At 35.2% G+C, this 27932-nt stretch overlaps 1 protein-coding gene across 2 annotated transcripts in view; it reads left to right on the top strand.

The window, feature by feature from the left end:
- The window catches only part of RIPK2 (receptor interacting serine/threonine kinase 2), a 28846-nt gene extending 6900 nt beyond the window's left edge, over positions 1–21946 (top strand). Inside the window, exons 3-11 of one of the 2 annotated variants that reach the window (XM_072803983.1) lie at positions 714–869; positions 8030–8187; positions 8869–8918; positions 9732–9893; positions 14602–14687; positions 17931–18020; positions 18668–18761; positions 20376–20531; positions 21129–21946. In XM_072803983.1, the coding sequence (XP_072660084.1) occupies positions 714–869; positions 8030–8187; positions 8869–8918; positions 9732–9893; positions 14602–14687; positions 17931–18020; positions 18668–18761; positions 20376–20531; positions 21129–21466 (1290 nt within the window). In that variant the 3' untranslated portion in view covers positions 21467–21946. The remainder of the gene's footprint in view (positions 1–713; positions 870–8029; positions 8188–8868; positions 8919–9731; positions 9894–14601; positions 14688–17930; positions 18021–18667; positions 18762–20375; positions 20532–21128) is intronic. The other variant, XM_072803985.1, reaches the window with a different exon arrangement.
- Positions 21947–27932: the final 5986 nt, after the last annotated feature.

Genomic DNA, 27932 nt, shown 5'->3' with positions numbered 1-27932 from the left:
TTTTATGTTCAGAAGTTCAGGTGAACATCACGTGTAAGTACCGGGAAATACAAATCATTATATTTTAAATATCTCTGTATTACATACACTTAGAAATAAAGGTAGTCTTTTGTCTCGTTCACAAAAGCAAAACTCCCGAAGGCTAAGTGTTCAAGCTAGGATGCAAAAATTATATGATAAGAAGTAGGAGATATTCATGTTTAGTAAATATAATATGGTCATAATTTTAATTGATTTGATTTAATCATTGGACTGTTATAACTAAAGTATGATATCAATGGGAAAAGTAACACAAATTTTGCATTAATGGTTTGGTATATACTAGAAACAAACTTTGTGTATGTTTGTGTATGTACATATAGGTTACTTGATAAAAACCATAGAATGAGAGATAGGTGTGAGTATAGGTATATGTGGGAAAAAAAATTGAAAACTGTGTTAAATAAAAAAAGAAGAGCCAATAGCATGTGATTATATAGCCAACACAAACTAAAAGGAAATATCAGTACTATAAAGTCATCATTATTTTTTCTAAAAGATAACATGGATGTTAAATAATGTCAAATTGATACCATGATACTATGTAATAAAAATAAACCTGTCTTGATCTCTGTTTATACTGTATTTCCACGTGGAATATTTGATTTTCTAAATTGAAATGTAATGAATATGGTCACTTATTTTTAGTTTTGTTTATTTTCATGTATATGAAGAAAACAGAATATCCTGATGTTGCTTGGCCACTGAGATTTCGTATCCTGCATGAAATTGCACTAGGGGTAAACTATCTGCACAATATGAATCCTCCTCTACTTCATCATGACTTGAAGACTCAAAATATCTTATTGGATAATGAATTCCATGTTAAGGTAATTACTTAAAAAAAAAAAAAAGTTTATCTGCATCCTTGAGATGAATAGTTTTAAAGACTTCTTAGAGTTTTTTTCTCTACCTAGCCAATTTAATCTCTCTCCCTTTTCCGTAGCCTGTAATTCTTTTTTTCGGTGTCCCTTCTTCCAGCTGCAGTGGTTTAGTTATTCCTAGACTCCAGAGGCACATAGAATCATGGTACAAATTACAAATTCATTTTGTCCTTCACTGAAATTATCAAGTGAACCTTTTTTCTTTTTAATTTTGCAATTACAGATTCACAGGAAGTTGCAGTGATAATACAGAGATCCAGTCAACCCTTCACTTAGTTTCTGCCAGTGGTTACATCACACCTAATTATAGTACCATTTCACGTCCAGAATTTTGACATTGGTACAATGCATGTATGTAGTTTCTGTGTTACTTAATCACGTGTGTGACCATCACAGCAATCAAAATACAGCACTATTCCATCACCACAAATATATCAGTCATGCTGCCCCTTTATGTTCACACTCATCTCCTCCCTTCCAATATCCCTAACCACTGACAAAACCACTAATCTGTTCTCCATCTCTATGATATTGTCATTTTGAAAATGCTGCATGAATGAAATCATACAGTATGTGATAGTTTGAGACCAGCTTTGTTTCTTAGCATAATATCTTTGAGATCCATCTAAATTGTTGGCTTATGTCAATAATGGGTTCTTTTTTATTGGTAGTATTCATGGTATGTGTATACCAAAGTTGTTTTAACTATTCGCCTACTGCAAGATATTTGTATTGTTTACAATCTTTGGAAGTTAAAACTATGAACAATCCTGTGCAACTTTTTGAGTGAACGTAAGTTTTCATTCCTCTAGATAAGTGTCCACGAACTGCAATTGCTGGATAAGGGTTTGTTTAGTTTTTTAGAAAACTACTATTTTCTCTAGAATATTTATAGTTTAGTTTATTATTATAGTTTATTTTATTTATAGAATAATAGTTTATACATCCTACCAGCAGGGTATGATAGACCTAGGTTTTCCCATATCCTCACCAGCATTTGGTATTGTCACAGTTTTTTATTTTAGCACTGTAAATAGTAGATATATAGTGATAGCTTATCATAGTCTTAATTCCATTTTCCTTATGGCTAATGATGTTGAACATTTTCTCATTTGCTATCTATATATCCTTTTCAGTGAAATGTTTCTCCGTGTCTTAAGCCTGTTTTCTAGTTGGATCCTTTAGATTTTTACTATTGTGTTTAGAGAGTTCTTTAGATTTTTTTTAGATATGAACTCTTCATCAGATATGTAGTTCACAAATATTTTCTCCCAGTTGGTAGTTTGTTCTTTTCATCCTTTTAAGAGGGTCTTTCACAAAGGGAAATTTTCATTTTGATGAAGTCTAATATATTCGGGTTTTTTTTCCTTTATGATACTTTTCTGCTGTCATATCTAAGTGTAGCCTTCATCAAGCCATAAATATTGAAGATTTTCTTCTATGTTATCTTCTAAAAGTTTAGAGTTTTATGTTTTACACTTAAATCTAGGATCTACTTTTTTTTTTTTTTTTTTTTAAGGTTTTGTTTATTTACTCATGAGAGACACAGAGAGAGAAGCAGAGACATAGGCAGGGAGAGGAACAGGGTCCCTCCACAGAGTCTGATGCAGGACTCTGTGGAGGGACCCAGGACCCGGGGATCACGACCTGAGCCAAAGGCAGACAGTCAAACCACTGAGCCACCCAGGTGCCCCTAGGAACTACTTTGAATGAACTTTTGTATAAAGCATAAGATTTAGGTGCCTTAAAGGCACCAGATCCAATAGTGATTTCATAGTTTACCCTATATCTAACTGATGACAGCAAATAAAAAGTAGTTGCTAAGTAACTAATGCTAAATGTAACTCACTTTATTTTTATATTATTTTGGTATACTTCTTATAATAATATATATATTAACTGAAGATTACTGTAATATCAAAAGGCATTCAAAGAAAAAATCACAAGGAAGTTGGAACAATAGAAAAATTGGTACAAAAAATGTGAGAAAAGTTAAATAAAAAAAAAAGAAGCCTCTGCTAAAGGCACTTGCTCTTCCTAGAATAAAATGGGAGGGGAAAGGAAAAAAAGCAAACTGCCACCTCGGTATTACAAAAAAAAAGAAGAAGGAAGGAAGGAAAGAAAGAAAAGAAAGAAAGAAAAAAGAAAAGAAACTACTCTATTAATTACATCGGCAATAAAAACCACACAAATAGAAATGCCTTCATGGTCAGCAAGTCCCTGAATCCTCACTATAGTCCCTTGTCTCCCAAGGGAGTTATCCTATGACCGGGGAGTCTTAATATCCATACTTATATGATTGCAACATTTTCTTATATGATCAATCAAAACCTCTTCCCCTTGTTTCCATCCATGGGTCCTAGTTCTATTCTTTGTGATGAACTGAGTAAGTCCAATTCTACTTCCATATCACAGCCCTCTCAATGTTCAAAGACGGCTGTAATACCCCTGCCCCTCACATACACTTGTGTTTTGCTCTTTTCTGAACATCCATAGTTCTTTGAACCAGTTTCCTTAATATGTGGATTTTAATTGCAGGTGCTATCCAGATCCTTCTGTGTTTAAATCTCCATTAAATTTTTATCCTCACAACAGAACAAAATCTCCTGATGTGACCCGATGAATGTAGAGTTAAATGGATGTGTCATTTCCCTGGTCCCTAAACACTTTGCTTAATACTTCATGATTCATTGGCTTTTTTTTTGGGGGGGGGGGGCGGGTGGTTATCACAACATTTAAATTGGGCTCAGCATCAAGAAGCCCTGAGAAGCTCTTTTGTTCAGATAGTGTTGCTTAAGCCACATCTCCCAATCATGTACTTTGCCAGAATACTTTCTGGACATTATCTTGTTAGATATGAGTAATCACTTCAGCCTCTTAAGATCTTTTTCAGTATTATTTCTGTAGCCCAAGGGCTTCAACTTTGTCTTCCTGCTTTGTGTCCTCCTCAGATTTAATTAGCTGGTTTTTGTATCTTTAAGCCATGTTTAAATATTAACTAGTACAGAACTCAGATCAGAGCCACTCAACATGGTGCTCAGAACCTCCCTCCAGGTCAATATCAATCCTTAACCAGCCCTTTTGGAGAATAATCATTAATTTTGTTTCAAATACTTCTAAGAGAGCTGTTAATAGAGCCCATATTTTTCCATTTTGTCCTTAAGAGAAGACCTTGCTTGACTACCTTCCCACATGTCCTCCTGGCTTCTCCCCCCACCTTCTTCAGAGTGACAACTCCCTGATGACCCAACCAATTCCTCTGTGTCTTTGTACCTTGATTTATGTTTCTTCATATTATTTTTCACCATCTGTCATAATATTTTTATTAATGTGTTTATTGACCGTCTCCCCCAATTAGACTATAAACCCCATGAAGATTGAAATTTAGTCTATTAACCGCCACCTGCTCAGTACGTGCCATATTGAAGCATTAACTAAGTACCTGTTGAATAAACAAATGAATGAATTCCAGATCTTCTGTATATACCAGATAAGCCCGCTAACTTAATAGTCAAGCATGTTATATAAAATGACAAAGTGTTTTATAATATGCAAACCGTTTAAACATTTACTCTTTGACGGTGCTACTGCCGTCAAAACAGGAAATGAAATTGGTCATAATTTTATTCAGTAAATATTTATGGAGCAGCAGTAGTGTGCAAGGCATTGTGCCAAGCACACGAGACCTTACGTTGATCACTGATCTGATGTGATTTGTTTTTCATGAATTCCTGCTGATACACCTTTTATTAAATTTTCTAAATTTTTAAAGCAGAGATTAAGAATAGTCTCTTATCAGTAAGTAGATTTGCAAAGCCAATATTATATTTTTCCTTTTTAAAAGTCAGAATAGCATTTACTTTTCTCATATGCTGTAGTACCTCCATTCTGTCTCACAAAGAGCGCTAATAGCACCGTAGAGGTACTTGCAAGTATTCTTGATAACCTGAAATATGTATAAAATAACCTGAGATTTGCACTTTTTAAAGCCTTTCAATGTCCTTGGACTTTACTTTCTTCATCTCAGTCTGGAAACTATATTTAATAGAGAAAACAAAAGCAAAGTAATAAATAGGGAATGATTCCTACTTTCTTCTTTTCACTGATCAGCAGGATGTCCTTGGTCTTTCTTTAATATGAATAGAATTTAGAATAGTTTGACTTTGTTTAGTTTTTATAATTTTTATTACACTCAGTACGTACAGAACTGTGAACTTTGTAATACTATTCCTATAAATTAGCAGCATTCTTTTACATGCAATTTACGTGTCTCTACTTGTTACTTTATAAATGTCCCTTTAAAAGTCAAAGTTCATCACTGACTCATGGAAAAGTAGCAGTTACTTAATCTACCCATCTTCTTCTTTAAATGAATTGCAAAATATCTTTAAAAATATTAATGAAGTTATGGGCAGCCCAGGTGGCTCAGCGGTTTAGCGGCTGCCTTCAGCTCAGGACCTGATCCTGGAGACTCTGGATCTAGTCCCACGTCAGGCTCCCTGCATGGAGCCTGCTTCTCCCTCTGCCTGGGTCTCTGCCTCTCTCTCTTTCTGTCTCTCTCATGAAAAAATAAATAAAATCTTTAAAAAAATAAATAAATAAAAATACTTAATGAAATTAAATGGAAATTGACACCTTGCTATCATTTTCTGAAGTAAGTTTTCTCACTGGAATGTTGACCAGAAACGTTATCTGAAAGAAAAATATTTACTCCTGATTAAGGTCAACTGATACTTTTCTGCTTTAAAAAGAATACATTGAAAAAAAAAAATAAATAAAAAAAAATAAAATAAAATAAAAAGAATACATTGTTTGATTATCTGCCAAGTGTCCATTAGTGTACCTTAGATACAAATGAACCAGTGATAGACTTCTTTGAAATGAAAATATTTGTATATGCCATATTTGGTTTCTCTGCTCTTCTGTTGGTCCTAAGTGGAAACCAGAATACTTCAGAGTTATTCTTCATAACTTCTTACTGATAATAACTTTATCGTGTTGTAGATGTGGATAGTGTATGTAAATAAAAATAGCTATTCTAATAGGGTGCTAGGATTGTGGATGATTTTTATGAGTAGTGTGTTTTAATTTCCTCTAATCTTTAAAATCATCTTTTTATTTAAAAAGAAAGCCTTTAGCTTCAAAATGCATGTTAAGATCTTGTGTAGGTAGAATGGGTAAGTTCTTATTCTCTGTCGTCATGGCTGAAGGATAAATTTATCAAGACCTTAAGAAATCTTAGAACTCTTATTCCTTCCCTCACATTATTCATTTTTTTCCTTCTGTTTGAAGATCCAAATTTAATGAGTCATGCCTTTCATAATAATATTCATAATGATATTTGTAATAAAGGGGGAAAAGTGGAGTTCTACATGAAAGCCAAACTAAGCTCATAGAGAGAGAATTCTGATTAAGGTTTTTAGGTCAGGTTTGAAAACAAAGATGAAAATCTTGGGTGAAGGAGCACATAAGGAAGCAAGCTCAGGAATACAGTTTCCACAACGCTTTGTTCAAGCCAACATTTAGCCCAGGAATTTGCAAATTATGGTTCAGGTATAAGGTGAGACCACATCTCAGATTTTTTTTTAGCATTTTTTCACTTGCGGCATAAAAATAAACTCTACTTATCATAGTAATGCATATTATTCTAGCAACTGTAGTGCTGATTTTGATTTTAGAGGGTAGGTGGGAAGAACAGATTAAATTGAGTAAGAGCAACCTATATACAAAACATTAATAATGTTAACACATGAGGATCACTTATTATGTGATACTACTATTCTGAGTGCTTTGCTTAGAACAAGTTGTTTAATTTTCTCACTACAACCCTGCAGTGTAGATGGTGTTATCATCCCCAGTTTGCAGATGGATAACCTGAAGCACAGAAAAATTTAAAAACTTGCTCAAGTTGCGCACAGTTAATTAAGCGGTAGAATTGGAATATAAATGTAAATAATCTAGGTTCTAGAACTCATGTTCTTAGCCACATGGTATATTGCTTTTCAGAATCAATCCAGCTCTTCATGTATGTATTGGCACCGTGTTTTCTCTTGGTCTTTCCTATTTTTTTCCTTAGACTTCCCTTTTATTTTAATAATATATGAAAAAATTCATATAGTCTATCTCTTCTCTTTGGCGTGGGGCCATAATATTTTTTTATTATCAAAATCATCTAAACACTAAGCAAATTTTCTTCTACTAAAACTAGCAGAAAAATATAAGGGCCAAATAATTGAAACACAAACGGTATGCCGGATAGAGTTCATTTCCCTCTGTTTACCCTAACTTGTGCAACGTGAAGGTCTAAGTAATTTAAATTTAATGTTTTTAAGGATTTACTATACCCTTTTGTCTTTTAAACACTGTTTCTGTTCTCATATTCTGTCTTCGATTAAAAAAAAAAAAAAGGAACCTATTTAAAAGGTTAGAGAGTTATAAGATGTTGTGTGACATCTGCACAAAATTTATAAGTGAAGCAAAACTATAGAGGATATATCAAAAGTATAAAATGTCACCAATAATTCCTTAAGCAATCCTTGCCATAGACATAAATATGCTTTATATGATTCTTTTAGGGGCAAACATAAATCATGTAATAATGACCTCTGCTATATTAGAATTTTACTTACCTCAGAATTTAAGGTTACTATTTTCAGGACATCGTAAATAAGAACATATAAACCTGAGTTGCAAACAATGCCCAGGGGCACTCATATTAGATACCAGTAGTTTAGCAGCTCTGTGAAGTGTAGCAGCATATGCCGCAAAACTACTTGTCTTAAAAAGTAGTATTTGGTATATATGCTCATTCAGAATTTAAGACAAAAAATATTGCTGTTTTTTTAAAACTCAGCCTCCATTTTAAAATTCGTGATATTATGCTGAACTTCAGGTCAGTATGTATTACTTCTAGAGTTACTGGGCTCAGTACTCAAGAATTTAATTTATTAAGAAACTGATACAATATGTAGAAATAAAACATTAATATAGAACTTTTTCTCTGCTCTCATACCTGAATACAATGAATACAAACAGAGTCAGTTCTTGGTTTTTTTAAAGAAAAAAAAAAAGGTTTAAATTCAATTATTTACTCTTTTCCCTTACAGATCGCAGATTTTGGTTTATCAAAATGGCGTACGATGTCCCTCTCACAATCACGAACTAGTAAATCTTCACCAGAAGGAGGGACAATTATCTATATGCCACCTGAGAACTATGAACCTGGACAAAAATCAAGGGCCAGTGTCAAGCATGATATATATAGGTATAATATATTACTTTGGCTTGTCTAAAAACAATATTAATCAGAATTTTGAAGCTGAATTTTAAAGTGTGATTTTTAGTCTATGTCTCATAAGTGTGATAAAAATAGAGGCCACAGTGGTTAATATTTTTCAAATTAAATTTTTTTCAGTGATGTAAAAGTAGCTGAAAGGAAGGCATCTTTAAAGTGTATCTTGTCCTGTCAATTTATAATATAGTACTAAAAGGTTTTTTTCTTATTTGACATGGAGGGAGGAGGGAGGGAAACTGTGGTTAACAGTTAACACTACCAAGGAGACAGTACTTAGACCAGAAAAAAAAAAAGTCAATAGACTAGAGCTACATGAGGCCATCTTTTTTTTATTGCTTTTTATTTTGTGTGAATAATAGAATTGTGTAGAGGTCATTAAAGAATCATCCCATTATCCTTGTCTAGAACTTCAAATTTTTATTACAGTAATTTGCTAATTTTTCAAATTGGATTAATTCCCTTTTAAAACAAAACTGTATGTAAATATTCATCATCTTGGTTGTCTATGGTGATTCTTTATATAGCATTTCACTACCTTATCACTTGCAAAAATGATATCTCCACAGTCAACTTTTAAAATCAGTGCTGTTTTAGTTTATTATGCATCGTCAGTTTATAATGTCTTGTATGTAATATTTTTATCTTAAACAGCTATGCAGTGATCACATGGGAAGTCTTATCCAGAAAACAGCCTTTTGAAGGTAAGTGTACTTTCATATCCTCATTCTAGATGACTTCATGTTGGTAGGCCGCATCCAGTACTATATAAATAAAGCCTATCTTATTTCAAATTTGCCTACCATTCACTTTTTGGAAAACACGCTATGAAAACAATTTATCAATTCTGAATCCACTGTATATTGAAAATTATACTGAATTAAGGGTCAGAAATACGTAGAGTCTAGTACTTGTTCTGACGGTACTTACCTCTGTGATCAAGCCACTAAATCTCTTGGGTCTTCATTGTTTTATTTGCAAAATGAAAATTTTGAACTTTTATTTTTAAGATTCATTCAGGCTCTAAAACTCTTAATTAGAAAATTTAGTTAGTGCTTCTTCCATAACAGCCAGCAAACATTGAAGAAGAATTTTTAAGTTTTCTGATAACATTGTCCATTTCTTTATTTTGAGGATTATATGGGTCAGCTTGCTGTGTAACAACCTTAGAATCTTAGTAGCTTACAAAATAAATATATATTTCTCATTCACAGTAGGTGTGAGTGGCCACTCTTGGCTATGCGAGGTTCCACTCATTTCTACTAAGGTCTTTTCTATTCATAGCCCATTGACCAAATCAGAAATATGACCAAGCTTAAAATTAATTAGGTGAGGTGAGGCTAGAGAGAGAGAGAGAGAGAGAGAGAGAGAGATCTCTCTTAAAATCTTAGGGGCAATACATTACTCCTAAGATTTTAAGTTTCCCTCATTTTCATTTGGTTGACTTTAGAATATATTTAAGTAATATATTGAATCATAATATATTTCTAATGAATGAAATATATTTGTTTTGACAGAAGTCACCAATCCTTTGCAGATCATGTATAGTGTATCACAAGGACATCGACCAAACACTAATGAAGAAAGTTTGCCACTTGATATACCTCATCGAGCACTTATGATCTCTCTAATAGAAAGTGGATGGGCACAAAATCCAGATGAAAGACCATCTTTCTTAAGTGAGTATACAGTTTTATTCAGGACCTTTTGAATTAAAAAAAAATAGTGAATATACTATGAATAAGATATTTCTTGAAAAATTACACAAGTTAGATGGCAAGCTTAAAGTTCCTTTTTTTAAAAATTCAGTTGCTGTTTTTATTTTATGAGATGAGATTGGAGAGATAAGGAGAGCCAGGATAGCCATCATAAAAAGATTAGAAATTTATTCCAACTACAATGGATCATTGTTAAAGTGTGTTTTATATGGAAGTGACATGACCTAATTTAAGTTTTGGAGAGATCACTCTTGTTGGTATGTGGAAAATTGACTTAAGGGCAGGAGTGGAAGCAGAGACCAGGTAAGAGACTTTCACAATTTACTAACTAAGGTGGTAATCCTAGATAGAAAAATTAGATAGAATTAAGATTTATTTCAGAGGTAAAACGGATCATCATCTAAATGTAAACCTAGGTGAAAGTTTTTATGACCTTATGTTAAGCAAAGAGCTCTTATGTATGACATCAGAAATAAGATCCATGAAAAAAATAGAATTGGGCATTAAAAAAAAACTGAAAATTTTTGTACTTCAAAAGATGATATTAAGAAAAAGTTAAAAGATGAGACGCCTGGGTGGCTCAGGGTGTGATTCCGGGGTCCTGGGATCGAGTCCCACATCAGGATCCACGCAGAGAGCCTCCTTTTCCCTCTGCCTATGTCTCTGCCTCTCTCTGCGTCTCTCGTGAATAAACAAATAAAATCTTTAAAAAAGAAAAAAGTGAAAAGATAAGCCACAGACTGGGAATCCTCTTTCTAACTGAAAAAGCAGTGAAATATATTTTTCATTCAAAATCTGTGTCCAGCGCACATCAGTACTATGTTTAAAAACTGAAAAGTTGCTTGTAAATGGATTCAAGTTTTATTTATTTCCCAGAGCTACGTGGGAGGGTTTATATCTCCTTTGCCCCAGTGCCACTTCCAGATACTCCTTTTCTTTTCCATTCTCTAAAAATCCTAGCTCCTTTGCAAAACCATACCGTTAGGCAGGACCTCTCTACAGACTTCCTGGTTTTTCCCTGTTGTCCTTTAAGACTTTTGGCTGCCTGATTCACCCTGCATTGATCAGCACTGCTGAATACTTACAGGAGCCTTCTGCACGTGGCAGAGCTCTCTCTCTATTCCTCTCTCTCTCTCTGTCTGCTTTGGTCTACCCAGACTCTCAGCCCCATCTCTTCAATCAAGTTTCCACTCAAGTGAGAAGTGAAGCCTCGCCTCACTTCCCTCTTAAGCTGCAGCTAGAAACTCTCTCAGCACAGAAAGCTTGTGAAATCATAAGGCTCACCTGATTTGTGTCCTGTCTCTCAGTGATCGCTGTCCTTTGTTGCCTGGTATCTAGGATCTTGAAACCCATTGTGTCATGTTGTTTTGTTTTTTTCTAGCTTTTTTAATTGTTTTAGGCAGAGTGGCAGATAAAACCCTGTTGCTCCATCTTGGCCAGAAGTGGGAGTTATTTATTGGTTTTCTCTTTAAAGTAATGGTCCAGGGCAGTGGCTCAGTGGGTTAAGTGTTATAAGCATCTGCCTTCGGCTCAGGTCACGATCCTGGGGTCCTGGAATCAGGTCATGATCCCCGGGTCCTGGGATCAAGCCCAGCATGTCGGGCTCCCTGCTCAGTGAGGAGTCTGCTTCTCCTCCTTCCCCTCCTCTTCCTCATGCATGTTCTCTTTCTCTCAAATAAACTCTTTAAAATCTACTGATTGCCAAAACTGAACACTAAACACTACTTAAAAATTCTGTAATGCTTGGGCAGCCCCGGTGACTCAGCGGTTTAGCGCTGCCTTCAGCCCAGGGCGTGATTCTGGAGACCCGGGATCGGGTCCCACGTCGGGTTCCCAGCATGGAGCCTGCTTCTCCCTCTGCCTGTGTCTCTGCCCCTCTCTCTCTCTCTGTGCCTCTCATGAATACATAAATAAAATCTTAAAAAAAAAATTCTGTAATGCTTCTCAAACACATCTACTACTCCATTCTCACAGATCAGCTGTTCTAAAGGTGTGGTACAAGGACCCCTGGGGTTGTTGGTTTCTGAGACTTTGAGAAGAAGTCACAAAATCAGAACTGTTTTCAAAATAATAAATATTGGGACGCCTGGGTGGCTAGCGGTTGAGCGTCTGCCTTCGGCTCAGGGTGTGATCCTGGGGTCCTGGGATCGAGTTCTGTCCCCATTGGGCTCCCCTCGAGGAGCCTGCTTCTCCCTCTGTCTGTGCCTCTTCTCTCTCTCTCTGCATCTCTCATGAATAAAGAAATAAAATCTTTAAAAATAATAATAATAAATACCAAGATTATGTTTTTAAATTCTCTCTCATGAGTACATAGTGGATTTTTCCAGAGGCTAGAGGTATGATGGTTTTATTGCTCCAACAAATAATAGAATGTGTTCTCATATACTCTGATGTTTTAAATTTTTCTCAGTTTTAATTTGTAACATAGTAAATATCAATAGATATGACCCACATATACCAAAGCTATTTGGGCTAGTCAATAATTTTGAAGACTCCCAAGACCTAAAAGTTTGAGAATTGCTTCCTTCTATCTGTTGATCATCTTGTACTATTGTAGGAGACACGTAAGGCCTATTCTTTATGTTCCCAAAGTGACGGTGAAATTCTATTTCAGTCCCCAAGAAGGAAAGTATAGGAAGAACATTTCCAGCTTCTACATGCCCCTCAGCACCCTTCCACAGAATTACTTCATTTATTAATTTTGGAAAAAAACTGAGCATGCTTATCTGGTCCCTTCTCAGTTTTTTTCCTTCTTTTAGAAGTCAGCCTGTCTAAAGGATGCCTGCATTTACTGCTCCCCCATGTGGAAGTAGATGAGGCTTGTGGCTGAGTAAAGCTGTGAACTCTTTCCAAGCCCATTGGTTACAGATCTAAAGGTAAATCCTCCCAATTATCTTTCCCAGTAATAAAGATTGATACTTTGATCATCATCATTATTCTAGGTCTTTTCTCGATGGATTCTGAGCTTAGGAGGAAAAGACAGGGGTAATATCTTAGCCTCCCTCCTTAAACCTCCTGCACCCCATCCCATGCTCCATCTTTGAGCTGATCACCTCTTCTCACACGACATTGAAAAATTAAAAACCATGAGAGAGTACCACTACCTCATAGTTCCACTACCGCATCTACCATCTTAGTTGTGCTTGTATCCATCTTTCCTGCCTTCTCTCTTTTACAGAGAAGCGAGATCTCTTTCACTTTTTATGGGAAAGAAGTGTCCATATACTTACATAAATGTAAATGTATCACTTGTGCTCTGGGTACCATCCCCAAACCGTCTCCAGCTTCTGTTCCTTTATATTCTTGCTCTACTCCCTGCAGTGCCCATCCCAGCCTGTCTGCTGGATCATTCAGCTGTCATACATATTCCTTTACTATCTCCTATCTTTACAGGAAAAAAAAATCTCGACTCCATCATATGTCAGGTAACCACCTCATTTTTGGGCTCCCATTCAAATCTAAACACCTTGTAGGAATTGTCCACCATTGTTGTCTCTGCTTCTTTCCCTCTCATTCAGTTTTTAACAAACTTAACATCAGTCTTCTGTTTGCGTATCTCACTAAAGCTACATTGTTGGCATTACCAAAGATGGCAATGTTAGAAAATTCTGCTCATCTTTCTTGGCTTCTCAGAAGATTAGACATGACTGTTCCCTCCGTGAAACTGAGCCCTTTACTATCTACGTACTACCTATACTCACGACCTAGGTAATCCACTCCAGACTATGGCTTTATATACCATCCATATGTTAGCGATCCTCAGTTTTATATCTGGAGCCATGGTCTCTGCTTTCAGCAATAATTTTATATATTATTATAGTAGTCGTAATTATGCTTTTTTCTATTTGTTGGCTATTATGAATAATGCTACTATGGCTATGGCTGTTTATATGCAAGTCTTTGTGTGAACATACACTTTCATTTCTCTTAGATTGCTACCTATGAGTTGAAGTGCTGGGTTGTGTGGCAAATTTATCTTTGATTTTTAAGAACTCTCAGATATTTTCCAAAATGGCTCATCATATCTTACATTCCCATTTTCAAATGGGTTGTCCTATTATTGTTATATATTCTACGTAGAAGTCCTTTAGCAGATACGTGATATGTAAAAAATGTTATCCCAGTCTGGGGCTTATCTTCATTTTTCTTAACAGCTTTTTGAAATGCAAAGGTTTTCAATTTTTTTGAAGTACATTTATCAAAATTCTTTTTGGATCCTGTTCTTAGTATCATATCTAAAAATTATTTGCCTAACCCAAGGTCATGAAGAATTTCTCCTATGTTTACATTTAAGCACATGATCCATTTCAAGTTAATTCTATGTACGGTGTGAGGTAAGAGTCTAAATTTGTCTTTTTTCATGTGGATATCCAGCTGTCCTAGCACCATTTGTTGAAAAGATGATCCCGTTCCTATTGAATTGCCTCAGCAACTTTGTCAAAAAGCAATTGACCATAACTATAAGGGTTTATTTTTAGATTCTCAGGTGTATTTCAGGATATGTATTTCTATCTATATGCATATAATAAAGGCTCTTAAGAGGGTTGAATATCATCATTTTGGGGAAAAATTGACGTAGAGCCTTATCAGTGAAATATTAGCATTTACATTTTTGCAATTTAATGATTAGAGCAATCTGAACGCATATAATTTTTTTTTCCTTATTTAGAATGTTTAATACAACTTGAACCAGTTCTCAGGACATTTGAAGAGATAACTTTTCTTGAAGCTGTTATTCAACTAAAGAAAACAAAGGTAAATTACTAAATAAAATAGTGGAAATTGAACTTAAAACAATTCTATATTATTCATGGAGATTTTCAGCTTGTTTAATTTAGTTTTCTTCTATATGCTTTTCACAAATATCAGCTCTACAGTATTAGGGTGATAGAGCTTAACAGAGACTATGAATACTGTTTTCTCTCACCAAAAAGCTTTTCCATGTCTTTGAAATGGCCACTTCCTGATTTCAAAGGCATTTCCAGAACTCCCATATATCAAATGTAAGTTTAAAATGTGTAATGAATGCCAGTTATGTATAGTGAATGCCCTAAATCACTAAGGCTTTTTAACCTATAGTTCTTTTTTTTTTTTTAACCTATATTTCTTAAGCTAAAGTTTCAGTATATATGGAGTAATAGAAGTCTGGGTTCTTACACTTCTTTTTAACCAAAGTTTTTGGGTTTTTAAAGATTTATTGCCAAGTTAAGCTATAGAGTTGTATTAATAATTGAGGCCAAATGTGTATTCTTTTAATGCTTTATTTTATTTTGTTCTGTTTTCCCATTCAGACACTCCATGTTACAGAAATCAAAGACAGTTGATACGAATTACTTAGAACAATTGTCTTATTTACTCATTCTGGCTTTTGTAGATCATAACAATTGAAGGGACCTATTACTGCACAATTTTCTTAATACTGTCAAAATTTGTTTAAAAAGCAACTACGGCCCTTTAGGGACAAAGTAAGCATAGTTGAGCACTTGCTGAGTGTCATTAAATTGCATCTGAGATATAATAAAAATAATCAATTATTAACCAAAGTCTTGAGTTGTGAATTAAGCATAGTCTATAATTTATGTATTATTAAATGACATTGATTGCCTCTCGTGGTTTGCTGAACCTTTTGCCAAAACCGTTAGTTTGAAAGGGAAATACATGAAGAAAACAACTACCTTTAGCAAAACTAAAAATTGATGATGGTAGTATTAGTGCCTGTTTTCTGAGAAACTAAAGAAGAACTGTGTTTTAATTATTTTGATAACTTTTAACTGGACCTCCCTGCTTCTGAGTAGGTACAGTCTTTTCTAGAACATTGCAGCCTCTCTACTTCTTAGTAGCTACAAACTTCTGTAATTTTTTTTTTTTTGCTTTATCTGTTCAGTTCTCTTTTCTCTCCTTACAACTGTCTCTTCTTCTGCCAAGCAAATGTGAATAGAAGAATTTGTTCATAAAATGGAAGAGAACTATTCCAGTTTTTTTTTTTGCTCCCCAAACAACTGAACAACTGAAACATTAGGATCTATATTTAACAACTGAAACATTAGGATCTATATTTAACAACTGATCATTTTTAGAAGAAATTTAGGCTTTTTAAATAAAATCAAGTTTCTGAAAACCAGGATGCCTGTTGGCTCATTCAGGTAAATGTCTTCCTTGGGCCCAGGTTGTGATCTCTAAATTGTGGGATTGAGTGTTGTGGGATTGAGCGGGGCTCTCTGCTCAGCGGGAGCCTGCTTCTCTTTTCCTTCTGTTTTTACCCACCCCCCACTTGTGCTCTCGCGCACCCTCTCTCTCTTTCTCTCTCTCTCTCTAATAAATAAAGTCTTAGAAAGAGGGGGAGCGGCAGTGAGGGAGGGAAGGGGAGAGGGAGGGAGAAATTTCTGAAAATTACCACCACCAGTTACAGTGATATGGTTTTTTTTTTTTTGAGGTTCCTACGTTTTTTTTCAATTCTTTGAACCATGTCCCATAATTCGTGTTTTTACAGACAGCATTTCCTACATCTTAAGTAGTAAAAACTGAACCAAAAGAAGTTTTTCCTTAATATTCTATTTCATTTCTTTCTTGGGGTTGACTTACTCGTTCATAAATAATTTGAATTATCATAACATCAGTTATGAAAAATGATGTTGCTAACTCAAGGATATTGCATTATCAGAAAATGTTTCAATAAATATAAAAGCACAGAAAAACCTTCTATAACAGAGTTATATCCAAAGAATAATTCAATAGGTTCATGTAAAAATATATTTAACAGGGATGCCTGGGTGGCTCAGTGGTTGAGCATCTGCCTTGGGCCCAGGGTGTGACCCCGGGGTCCTGGCATCGAGTCCTGCATCGGGCTCCCTGCATGGAGCCTGCTTCTCCCTCTGCCTGTGTCTCTGCCTCTCTCTGTGTATCTCATGAATAAATAAATAAAATCTTTTTAAAAGAATGTATTTAATAAATCTTCATTGGACTGCTTCGTACAAAGTACTATGCTGGGTAGATTATATATACAGATGAATAGTATTTTTTTCCTCCTAAAATACCTTACTCATGTAATGAAGCAAACAGTCATAAGTATGAATAATGGAGGCCTGAATGTAGCGCCCACCAATTTCTAAAGTTCTAAAGTTACGTTGACATTATGTTGGTTTAGAGAAGAAAAGCACACTGACAGGTTTGTTTTTTAAATCACTCACTAGTGATGGCAGCTAATCCAACTGGCGTATAGAGACAGGGTAAATCACTAAATGATTTTAATACAAAAGTGTAGCATATAAATAAATCATCTGCCTAATAGCTAGCATTTACTGAATGATTGCTAAGTAATCTTAGAACTTTTTTGTTTATAATTCTCCCTGAAGTAATCCTGCAAAATAGGTATTCTTATTTCTAGTTTGCAAATGAGTAAACTGAGAGTAAGTCTCATGCCTAAAATCCAACAGTTAGGTATCCTGGGATTCTAAACCAACCTGATTGGCTACATGGTCCCCATAGTTCCATTAGGATACCCTGTATCCTTTACTTACTCCATCCCTCAGTTTCTTATCTATTCCATTAGGATACCCTGTATCCTTTATTTACTCCATCCCTCAGTTTCTTATCTATACTGTGCTATAACTTACCAGCACAGTACCTAAAATAGAGTAAATGCTTCATAATTTTGATAGACACATATACTTACACAAATGATATTTATTAAGTACTTAGCTTGTATCAGATACTATATATTCATTATCTCACTTAATCTCTAAAACAGTCCAGCATGTTTAAAGATAAATTTGCTCAAAGTAACCAACTAATGAGAAATGGGATTCAAAGTCTGTTTCTCAAAAGTTACTACTCCTATACTGTTTCTACCTTTACGTTTTATATTATAGCCTCAAATGATTTAACTTTACTTTCCACTGATTTTTTTATAAGCATATAAAGTATGTTAAGTAGATTGTACTTTACTCATATAATTTCCTAATCCCTTCCAACTAAAGAACTTGTATGCATTCATTCCAGTTACAGAGTGCTTTGAGCACTCTTCACTTATGTGACAAGAAGGAAATGGAGTCTTCTCTGAACATACCTGTTACTCATGGACCACAGGAGGTAAAAAAAAAAAAAAAAAAAAAAGTTGATAAACTCAAAATGTGAGAAGAATACGAAAACTCATTTAGTCTTAATTCCTTCTTCCTGTATATGTGGGAAGCTAAAGCCAGGAAGAGATTTTAGGATTCATTAGGTAGCCCATGGTAATCTCCATTCCAAAATCCAGCACTCCTATTTCTCACGCCACTGTTGATCTCATTGAGTCATACATAGTCCTTGCTTCTTTGTTTGCCATTGTCATTATTTCATATAACGAATGGTGTTCCAGTGTGGTCCACAGGCAAATCATTGATTACATTTTTACCATTATGTTTATGCCGCCTTACATAGATGTAAACTAGCTATAATACAGCTTTGTCCTTACCTCTTACAATGATTAATGAAGGGAAAAATGCCATTTGCATGGCTAGCTACAAGGAGAGATTTCTTTAGTAGCACTCATTCGTATTTCAAATTAATAATTTCTCCCAAGAATATATAAGACTTGTTATTTTACATGTATGTTTCTTTAATTTTGTAAGGTGTAAGTTGTGACCGTTTTTTATTCTTTTTTTATAATAAACCAAAAGCAAGAACTATTTAGAAACTCTGTAACTTTGAAAATGATTTTCTATTCACCTGAATCATTTATCTTCTATTTACTTTAGGAATCGTGTGGATCCTCTCAGCCCCATGAAAATAGTGTTTCTACTGGAGCCTCGGAATCCCTGTCAGCTCCTCAAGATAATAATTTTTTATCTAGTACGTAAATTTTTCAATCAGTATTACTTGCAAGTTTTCTTTTTCTTTTTTTTTCCATATTAAGCAGTTATGTTTGCATGGAACATGTCTTTGATCTGTAGTCATAACTCATTTTTTAGAAGTGTCAGAATCTAAAGATGAGAAAATAATAGTGGGATGTTCTAAAAATACATTAAAATATTGAAGACATTGTCTTAGGCTCTGTGAAAAGATATATAAAAATATACCTTTTAAGATAAGAGAAATGTTTCTAAGTAACCATGGTATGAGATAGACAGTGACGATAGAGACTATAAGAGCTATGGATGTAGAGCTGTGGTAATACACTGGAAAAGTGATATTTTTTACAAAGTATTTCACAACAACTTTGTGAGGGAGATATTCCTCATTTTACAGATTTTTAAGATCAAGACTTCCTGGATCACATAGTTAGTAGCTGGCAAATCCAAGACTTGAAGCCAGGTCTTTTGATAAATATTTTCATGTCACTCCACCATGTTGTCATCCTGAAGAAATTGTTTCTGACAGAAGGTTGGACCTATAGTTATAAAGATGGGCATTCCAGGCAAAAGGAACAACATAGAGCCACAGATGCAAGTGAGTAGTTGGACTTAGCTGGTAAAGAGGATGAATGAAAGGAGGTAAAAGATCAATAGGTGGAGTCCTATCATCCTAAGTTCTAACACTAGGCTGAGCTATTTGGGCTTTTTCATGTGGGTAGGGAGCAACTATTGCAAATATTTGAGCAAGGGTGTGACATGATAAATGTTGTTTTGCTTTATAGAAAGATTCATCCTAGCTGGAATATGTAGACTATTTTGGAAGGAAAAAGAGAATGGAGGTGGGGAAGCCAATTAGTAGACTGTTGGTCTGTTACTGTAGTACACAGGAGAGATTCTGAGCCCTGATTCAGAGTACAAGAAGGGAGAAAGGATGAAAGAGATGTTATAGAGGACACACTGAAGGACTTCATAGCCTTCTACTTGTAGGAAGGAAGAGAAAAAAAAAAAAGCTGAACAAGTTGTCAAGCCTGGCGACTGGGAGAATATTGGTGCTGTTAACAAAAATAGGTGATGAAAGAGGTTTTAGAGTTAAATAATCAAGTTTTTAATTTTTTTTGCCAAATCTGAGGTTCTTAGCGCATATAAGGTTGATGTCCAGTGGACTTTTGAAAACGTCAGGCTAAGGCTCAATGAAGATAGAGCATTTAATTACGTAGATTTGGGAAGAAAGCTGGTATCTGGGGCCCTGAGGTTGAATAGGATTATACCAAATGAGTATAGGAAGGCACACATCATAAATAGATTTAGAGGACACATTTAAAGTACAGAAGGAGGAAGAAGACACAGAAAACATTAGGGATCATGTGAAGAAGTAAAATCCAATGATTTATGATTCACATACAACAAACATAGACATGAGGTAAAAACATTGATTATAAACCCTCTTTTGCTCTAAGATGTATTTGCCTTTAGAACTAGATTTATGAACCAGCTTTAATAACTGAAAATTTAAAGACAATACTATTTTCCATATGACCAGGATGTTGATATTTTAGCTAATAGGAATAGCTAAGGACTCTTCTACCCCTAATGAAGATGTTGTGTTTTGTAGGAAAAACTCAAGACTTTTCTCCGGTGTGTCACTATCCAGTAAATCACAGTTGCAATAGTAACATCTCTGCAGCTCAGAAGTGGACGTTTTGTGATCACAAGACCACCCCATGCGCGTTAACAGTAATAAATCCATTCTCAGCTGAGGGAAACACAGGTAAATATTTAACACTTGTAAATGATGCTCTTTACCTTACAACTGTACGCTCAGATTTCCCACACAGTTAGTTTTATTCATCTTTATTTCTTCAACACAATAAACACATACCTTCTTAAATAGGAAAGCACTTGCAATCCTAGAAGATATGAGTGCTGACATGTGATAATAGGCCCACATGGTATTCCATGAACATCTATCTAGGGAGGGAGGTGTGACTTAGTATGTTACTAAAAGTAAAGTTTTTTGTTTTTGTTTTTAATAATAAATTTATTTTTTATTGGTGCTCAATTTGCCAACATACAGAATAACACCCAGTGCTCATCTCTATGTATAATATAGATTGGGTTTTTACCCCCATGGATTTATAAACATATAAAAGGACTTTTTCTGGGAAGGGAACTGAAGGGAAAAGAAGAGATAACCCAAATATCTGAGTGTTTCCCAAAAATTAACAGCATCCCCCAATTCCTGTATTCCCTATTAGCATAATCACAGAAAGTTAGGTTTTACTCCTCATTATTTCTTTTTTATCCAGTTTTACTCATAGCCATAGAGCTGTCCTCAACTGCTTTGTTATCCTTTGCTCTTCTGCAGAGCGATTACAGCCTGGCATAGCCCAGCAGTGGATCCAGAGTAAAAGGGAAGACATTGTGAGCCAGATGACAGAAGCCTGCCTTAACCAGTCGCTAGATGCTCTCCTGTCCAGGGACTTGATCATGAAGGAGGACTATGAACTCGTTAGTACTAAACCTACAAGGACCTCAAAAGTCAGACAGTTACTAGACACCAGTGACATCCAAGGAGAAGAATTTGCCAGAATTATAGTACAAAAGTTGAAAGATAACAAGCAAATGGGTCTTCAGCCTTACCCGGAAATACTTGTGGTTTCTCGATCACAACCTTTAAATTCATTTCAAAATAAAAACTTATAAGTGACTCTTTTTCAAGAAGAAAAGTCTTTCTATAAGAGGTTATTTTATATTTCTGTTGCCTTTATCATGTCGTTTTTATAAAATCCACATGAATATTAGAAGTTTTAATTGAAGTTTCTTCTTCAGGTAAATATTAGTCTTCTTCCATAACATTATAGTATGTTTTTAAATTAATATATTGGAAAGTTTGTGTTTTGCTACATGGTTCCATTGTTTTGTCTCCTTGGTTAATTGAAATTATTTTTTAAATGTAATAGTTCTCATATATCACAATGCCTTGAGGTGTCATGCATTGCTCATGGAAGCCATTTTCATATTCACTTTCCTTGTGGATGATTTATTACTTGTCAAAGATACAGTTTGGCTTTTGGAACTTTAACCTTTATACTCAAATTAGAGTTAGCGCACCATTTCTAACATAGAGTGCCAGGTTCAAATCCTCTCCAAAAGGTTATGCATTAAACTGTGTTATCCAGATTACATTTTTTAAATCTTCTTCATTGAATTCTTAAAAAAAAAAAAAAAAGTTTCAAAGGTCAAATGATACAAAGGAGATGAAGAAAAAAATCTTTCAACATATGTTTCTGCCCTCATTTCTAACCTCAGCTAGCAACCAAGGTGACTAAAACTAACAGCACAATATTTATCCTTCTATACCCTTCTTCCTACTGACATGTATATGCTCATTTGGGAAAGGGTTTTTCGTTAATATTATTACAATACATCATACTACAACCTAATTTTTGCACTTAATAGTACATTATGCACAGCCTTCCAGGTCATGTATAAATCTAACTCATTCTTTTTAACTGCTGCATAGTATCAAGGCTGCTTTTTTATTTTTTTAACTTGTTCAAGTTTAGCCAAAACAATAATGATACAATGTGAAGTGGGGTTTTTTTTGTTTGTTTTGTTTTGGTTTGTTTTGGTTTATGTCACTAAATGAAAACTTACAAGGCATAATTGCTCTTCTGAAAATGTTTATTAGTAATGTCATCAAAAACCGTGATGCAGGATAAATTTGAAAGTACAGACTTTCAAGAAGGACCAGACCCACCGTATGAAAAAAGAAGAAGAAGAGTAAAAATGACCAGAAAGCATGGGGGCAATTATATATTTTATTAAAATATTTAGTATTTTAATCTCCATTTGGAGCTTGACATTAACCCGTGGTGCCTCATTACTATGTCTCTGAGAAATATGGAAATTAGTAGGGAAAAATAGAAACCAATTAAGTATACGAGTTATCATATCTCTTATTTTTAAAGTGTTAGGATAAAGATTTAATTTGGGAAATAAGTTGAGAAGATGGGATCGTTTTAGGTAGTACATAGACACAGCACCAAATAACATTTAAGTCAAACAGTAAGGAAATTCTTTTCAGTTCTTCTTTGAGCCTTTTTAAATAAGTAAAGGAGAATGTCACAATTGTGCGGTGTTCTTTTAATCCCCCTTGTTAAGAAAAACAGACTTCAGGCTCAGAACTTAAGAAACCGTATTTAGCCAGAATTTTATAGTTTTTTTTTAATTGCATTTTATTTGAAAATGACCTCCATATGACAAGCGGTACTAGTTTTGTATCTATAATATATAAAGTTTCATTTCATAATATTCAAACAGAAAGATAGTGAGAAATACTAAATTGTACTACGATATGGGAGTATGACAGCAATCAGAAGTAGTAGGATGACATTAAGATTCAGTCACTCAAGGAGGGGACTTAATCTATAATTATCTATTTTAACAAGCTGGTACTAAATAATCTGAAAGTGGCGTTCTTTGCAGTATATTTTAAAAGAATATTACCCACAAGTGTACTCCACAGAGCAGCTGCATTAGCATCGCCCGTAGCTTGTGAGAAATGTAAATTTGTGGCCCCTACCTCAAACCCGGATCAATCTCGGATAATAAGGATCAGAAATCTGTTTTAACAAACCATCCAGGCCATTATCTGTGCTAAAGCTCACGACTCTGTTTGAAGAAATGCAGGAGAATTACACATAAAATAATTTCCCTTTAGGTTCACAGATCTGTGTTCCTTATGTCTGTTCAGGATATACAGTCTCCGAACTGAGGTTTGATTAGGAAATTTGAATTTTTTTTTTTTCGCATTCACTTGAATCCCCAAAACAGTTTTAGCCACGTTTTGCATTTTAGAAAGATCACTTAAATATGATGATCAGATTAGTAGATTGAATCTACCACTCAGCTTTTTAAAGTATTTTAAAAGGGGGCAAACACTCAAATTATGACAGCATAAGACAGAGCTGATGTGGGAATGAGACAAGAAGCAAGACTTGATTTGCTGGAAGTTAGGCTAACGAAGTTGGCATCACTATGAAGGACTGGATGTGGTGGTGGCAGTAGCCAGCAGCGAGAGCTGGTTTCATCAGGTCTGTAATTCTCTGCTCACCCTCCCCACCCCAGTCAAATACTTAATTTCCTAATATATGAGGAAAACTTACAGCCAATTGGGAGAACAGGAGAATCGATCATCTTTGATGTTACCAATCCTCACAAACATCTCACTGTTCTCTACAGTCTCAACTCCCATCTCTGAAAGCCCAGTCCCCAATCTCCTGCTTTTTCTCCCCTTTTCCCCTGGATCTTTTTTTTTTTTTTTTTTTTTTCAATTTCAAAGACCCAGATTTATTTTTAAAAATGAAATTCCTTTGCTTGGCTTGTCCCTTCTCATCCTTTTCCTGGAAAATTATGCTGTCTTTACTCTTGTTATCAATTTCATTCTTAATCTTTTAAAAATTTTAAAGGGGCGCCTGGGTGGCTCAGTTGGTTAAGCATCGGACTCTTGATTTTGGCTCAGGTCATGATCTCAGGATCCAGGATCGAGCCCCGCATAAGTCTGTGCCCTTGGTTATTCTCTCCCTCTCCCTCTCCCTCTTCCTTCTTTTTCCCTCTTCCCTCTCCCTCTCTCCCAGAGAGAGAATGAGAGGGAGTGTGCACACTTGCTCAGGAGGAGGATCAGAGGGAGAGAGCTCAAGCATGCTCCCTGCTGAGCACGATGCCCTTCCTGGGACTTGATCCCATGACCCTGAGGTCATGACCTGAGCCGAAATCAATATTTGGAGACTGAGTCACCCAGGCATCCTTTATCTTTTAGAATTTGATGTCATACAATTCATGAATCTCTAGATTGAAAAGAATGATTATGCCTGGTTATGCTTCAAATTCCCCAAATAAAGACATTAAATAGACACATATCTCACAATCAAAAATTGTCTACTGATGATGAGGGAACCTAATCCCTACCCAGCAATGTTCTTCATCTCTAGACAGTGCTGTCCATTCTCTAGATTGATTTAAAAATCTATTTCCCTATCCGAGGATACCAGCATGGAGAATAATTATGACATAGAGCCAATGTAGACATAAACCTGTACTATTTCTTCTTGCTAATAATTTTAGGATCATTTAGGACAAACTAATATTTTGATAATCTATGATAGAAGCTCTGTCCTATCTTTTCTACCTCGATATCAGTAACCTGTGAGAGGTCCTGCCGTTTGCAGTTGAATGACTTCAGTATCCTTCCACTTTTTGATTTGACCCTAGGTTTTAAGTGTTGTCTGGGTGTTTAAGAAGCCTGAAGTCATCAAGATAAAACCTAACCTCAAAAATTGGAAGCCAAGTAACCTGCGGAGAAGGAATACACAGAAAATTTTGATTGATTTGGTTAGGGCATAATTAGGGCATGGTGCATAGGCTAGATTTTTCTGGTTTTCAAAAATTGAATTTTGTGTGTGTGTGCTATTTCAATTTTCATCAGCACTCCTGGTTCTAAACACTGAGATAGAGTCCATCTATTCCCTCCCCCACATGACAGCTCTTTTATATATTTCCAGGGAACTCTTCTGTCCCTGATGACTTTTTTGTTTTTATACCTTAATCCCTTCTTCCTTCAATGGCTATTTAAGAGGTATGGTCTGTATTTTAAAGTATGGTACCCATAACTGCATGTGATACTTCTAATCCATTTAGGTCTTATTAGCACAGTTGGGATATCTCCTCCCTTGTAATTAATATGTTAAGAGCTATTTTTAGTAGTCACATGACATTGCTGAGTTGATATTTAACTAAAATGAGCTAAAAATCCTGTCTTTTCTAACTATGCTGTTTTGCCTTATCTCTCCTTTTTCACAAAGTTGAGTTGGGTTTTTGGCTCATATATGACACTATGCCTTAATCCCTCTTAATTTTTCTAAATTCATTCCTAGTTCCAGCCACTCAGGATAGTTTTGATTCCTAAATCTGGAGTCTCTCAGCTCCTCATCCACAAATTTACAAAGTTGCCTTTTGTAATTTCATCCAAGTTACTAATTAAAATGTCGAATGGTACTGGGCCAAGGAAAAGTATGCAAAAAGCCACAGGCCTCCTCCCTTCAACTTGACAAAGATTAACTAATTGTCACTATTTAGGTACAACCATGCACCTACTCACTAATGAATATAACTGAAATATTTTTAAAGTGTTAACAGATTATCATAAAAGACTATATAATCTACAAATTTAACCAAAATATCTCTATTTCCAGGTCAGTTTTTAAAGCATTGGTTTATTATTTCATCTAAAATGTGTGTTTCAACGTAAGCACAGTTTTGTTGGGGGCTTGGGTTACGGTACATTAAAATATTAGAAAGAAGGATGCCTGGGTGACTCAGTGGTTGAGCATCTGCCTTTGGCTCAGGGCGTGGTCCCAGAGTTCTGGGATTGAGTTCCACATCGGGCTCCCTGTGAGGAGCCTGCTTCTCCCTCTGCCTGGGTCTCAGCCTATCTCTGAGTCTTTCATGAATAAATAAAGTCTTAAAATATATATATATTGATATATATATATTTAATACATATATATTAAAAAGGAACCTTACATAGAAACCGTATGGTATTGCTCAGGCTTTGCTTATGAACTCTAGATGCAAGGCACTGTGACCACCAAAATCTCATGATTTAAGGATATCAGCTATATAAAGAATACCCAAATTCAACATTTAAACGAAAAAAAAAACTAAGAAAATTAAAGACTAACCAGAAGACAACCTTAAAATAGGTATAAATAATACCCTTAGAGAGATTTGAGTGGGTATATCTTTAAAACTAGAAGTTGCCATGAAATGGAAACAAACAAAAAAAAATGTAGAAAAAGTTCAAACTATCATCCTCAAAATAGCTACCCAGAAACTGTTTACTTTAAAAAAAAAAAAAAAAAAGATTTTTATTTATTTGAGGGAGAGAGAAAAGACTCCTCCCCGAGCAGGGAGCCCGATGCAGGGCTGAATCCCAGGACCCTGGGATCAGGACCTGAGCCAAAGGCAGACATTTAACCCTCTGAGCCACCCAAGCGCCTCCAGAAACTTTGTTCTCAAAAACTGTCCCACCTCTTGTTCAACTACTGACCTAGAGATTTTTTTTTATAGTAGCTAATGCATCCAAAGCTCCGGATTCCTTCATGACAGTATTTTGGGACACTGAGCAAATGGGGAAGTGCCCACAAAAGAGCTGCAAGTACTCTTCAACTTCAGTTTGAAGGCTCTTCCCCTCATCAAGAATACAAAAAGAAAAAAAATAATTGGTTCTATATTGATTTATGTGGTTAAGTGAGAGTACAGCTTAAATGACCAGATACTCTACTTTGTTTAGAAAGAACATAAAATGATTGGATGGAATATGGATTTGCTTTCTGGCATTTCACCAATTAGAATTAAGTTTCATCCTGTGGATCTTATATTCTGATAGGATTTATTAAGATAAAATCATGCTCTGGATTTTTGTCATACCACAGGAGGAAACTGTACTTTGCATTGCCTGTCAAACCTTATTTTTCTCTTTATTTTTTCACCTTTTCTGGGGGGTGGGGGGCGGGGGGGTGAGAAAGCGTAAGCTCTAGTCTCATAGCATATTTCAATTAAACAATGTAGTTATGTCAGCTATAATCATCATGTTTAACACTAGATCCTCAGAGCTTACTGATAGTTGAAAGTTTGTACCCTCTTACCAATCTTTTTCTATTTCTCCTGCTCCCCAGCCCCTAGCAACCACTTTTCTAGTCTGTTTCTGTGAGTGAGCATAAGTCTTTTTTTTTTCTTTTTTAGCTTCCACACATAAGTAATCTCATGCAATATTTCTCTTTCTCTTTCTGGCTTATTTCACCTGGCATGATGCCCTCAAAGTCCATCCATATTGTCGCAAATAGCAGCATTTCCTTCTTTCTCATGGCTGAGTGATGTCCCATTCTCTGTGTGTGTGTCTCAGATCTTTTTTTATCCATTCATCCACTGAGGAACATTTAAATCTTTTCTATATCTTGACTATTGTAACTAAAATTTTTCTCTCAAAAGAACAAGAATGATTCCTTTTTCTTTACTATTTCTTTACTGTTTCTATACCTTTTTACTGCTGTGAGTTGCTTCCCATTAATGTGAAGTTTAAGGAGTTTTCAGGGATTCATATGGCATG

The sequence above is a fragment of the Canis lupus genome, chromosome 28 (genome assembly GCF_048164855.1).
Source record: "Canis lupus baileyi chromosome 28, mCanLup2.hap1, whole genome shotgun sequence".
Taxonomy (NCBI): Eukaryota; Metazoa; Chordata; class Mammalia; order Carnivora; family Canidae; genus Canis; species Canis lupus.
Note: the sequence above shows the minus strand (reverse complement) of the source record. Positions and strands in the feature narration are given on the sequence as shown.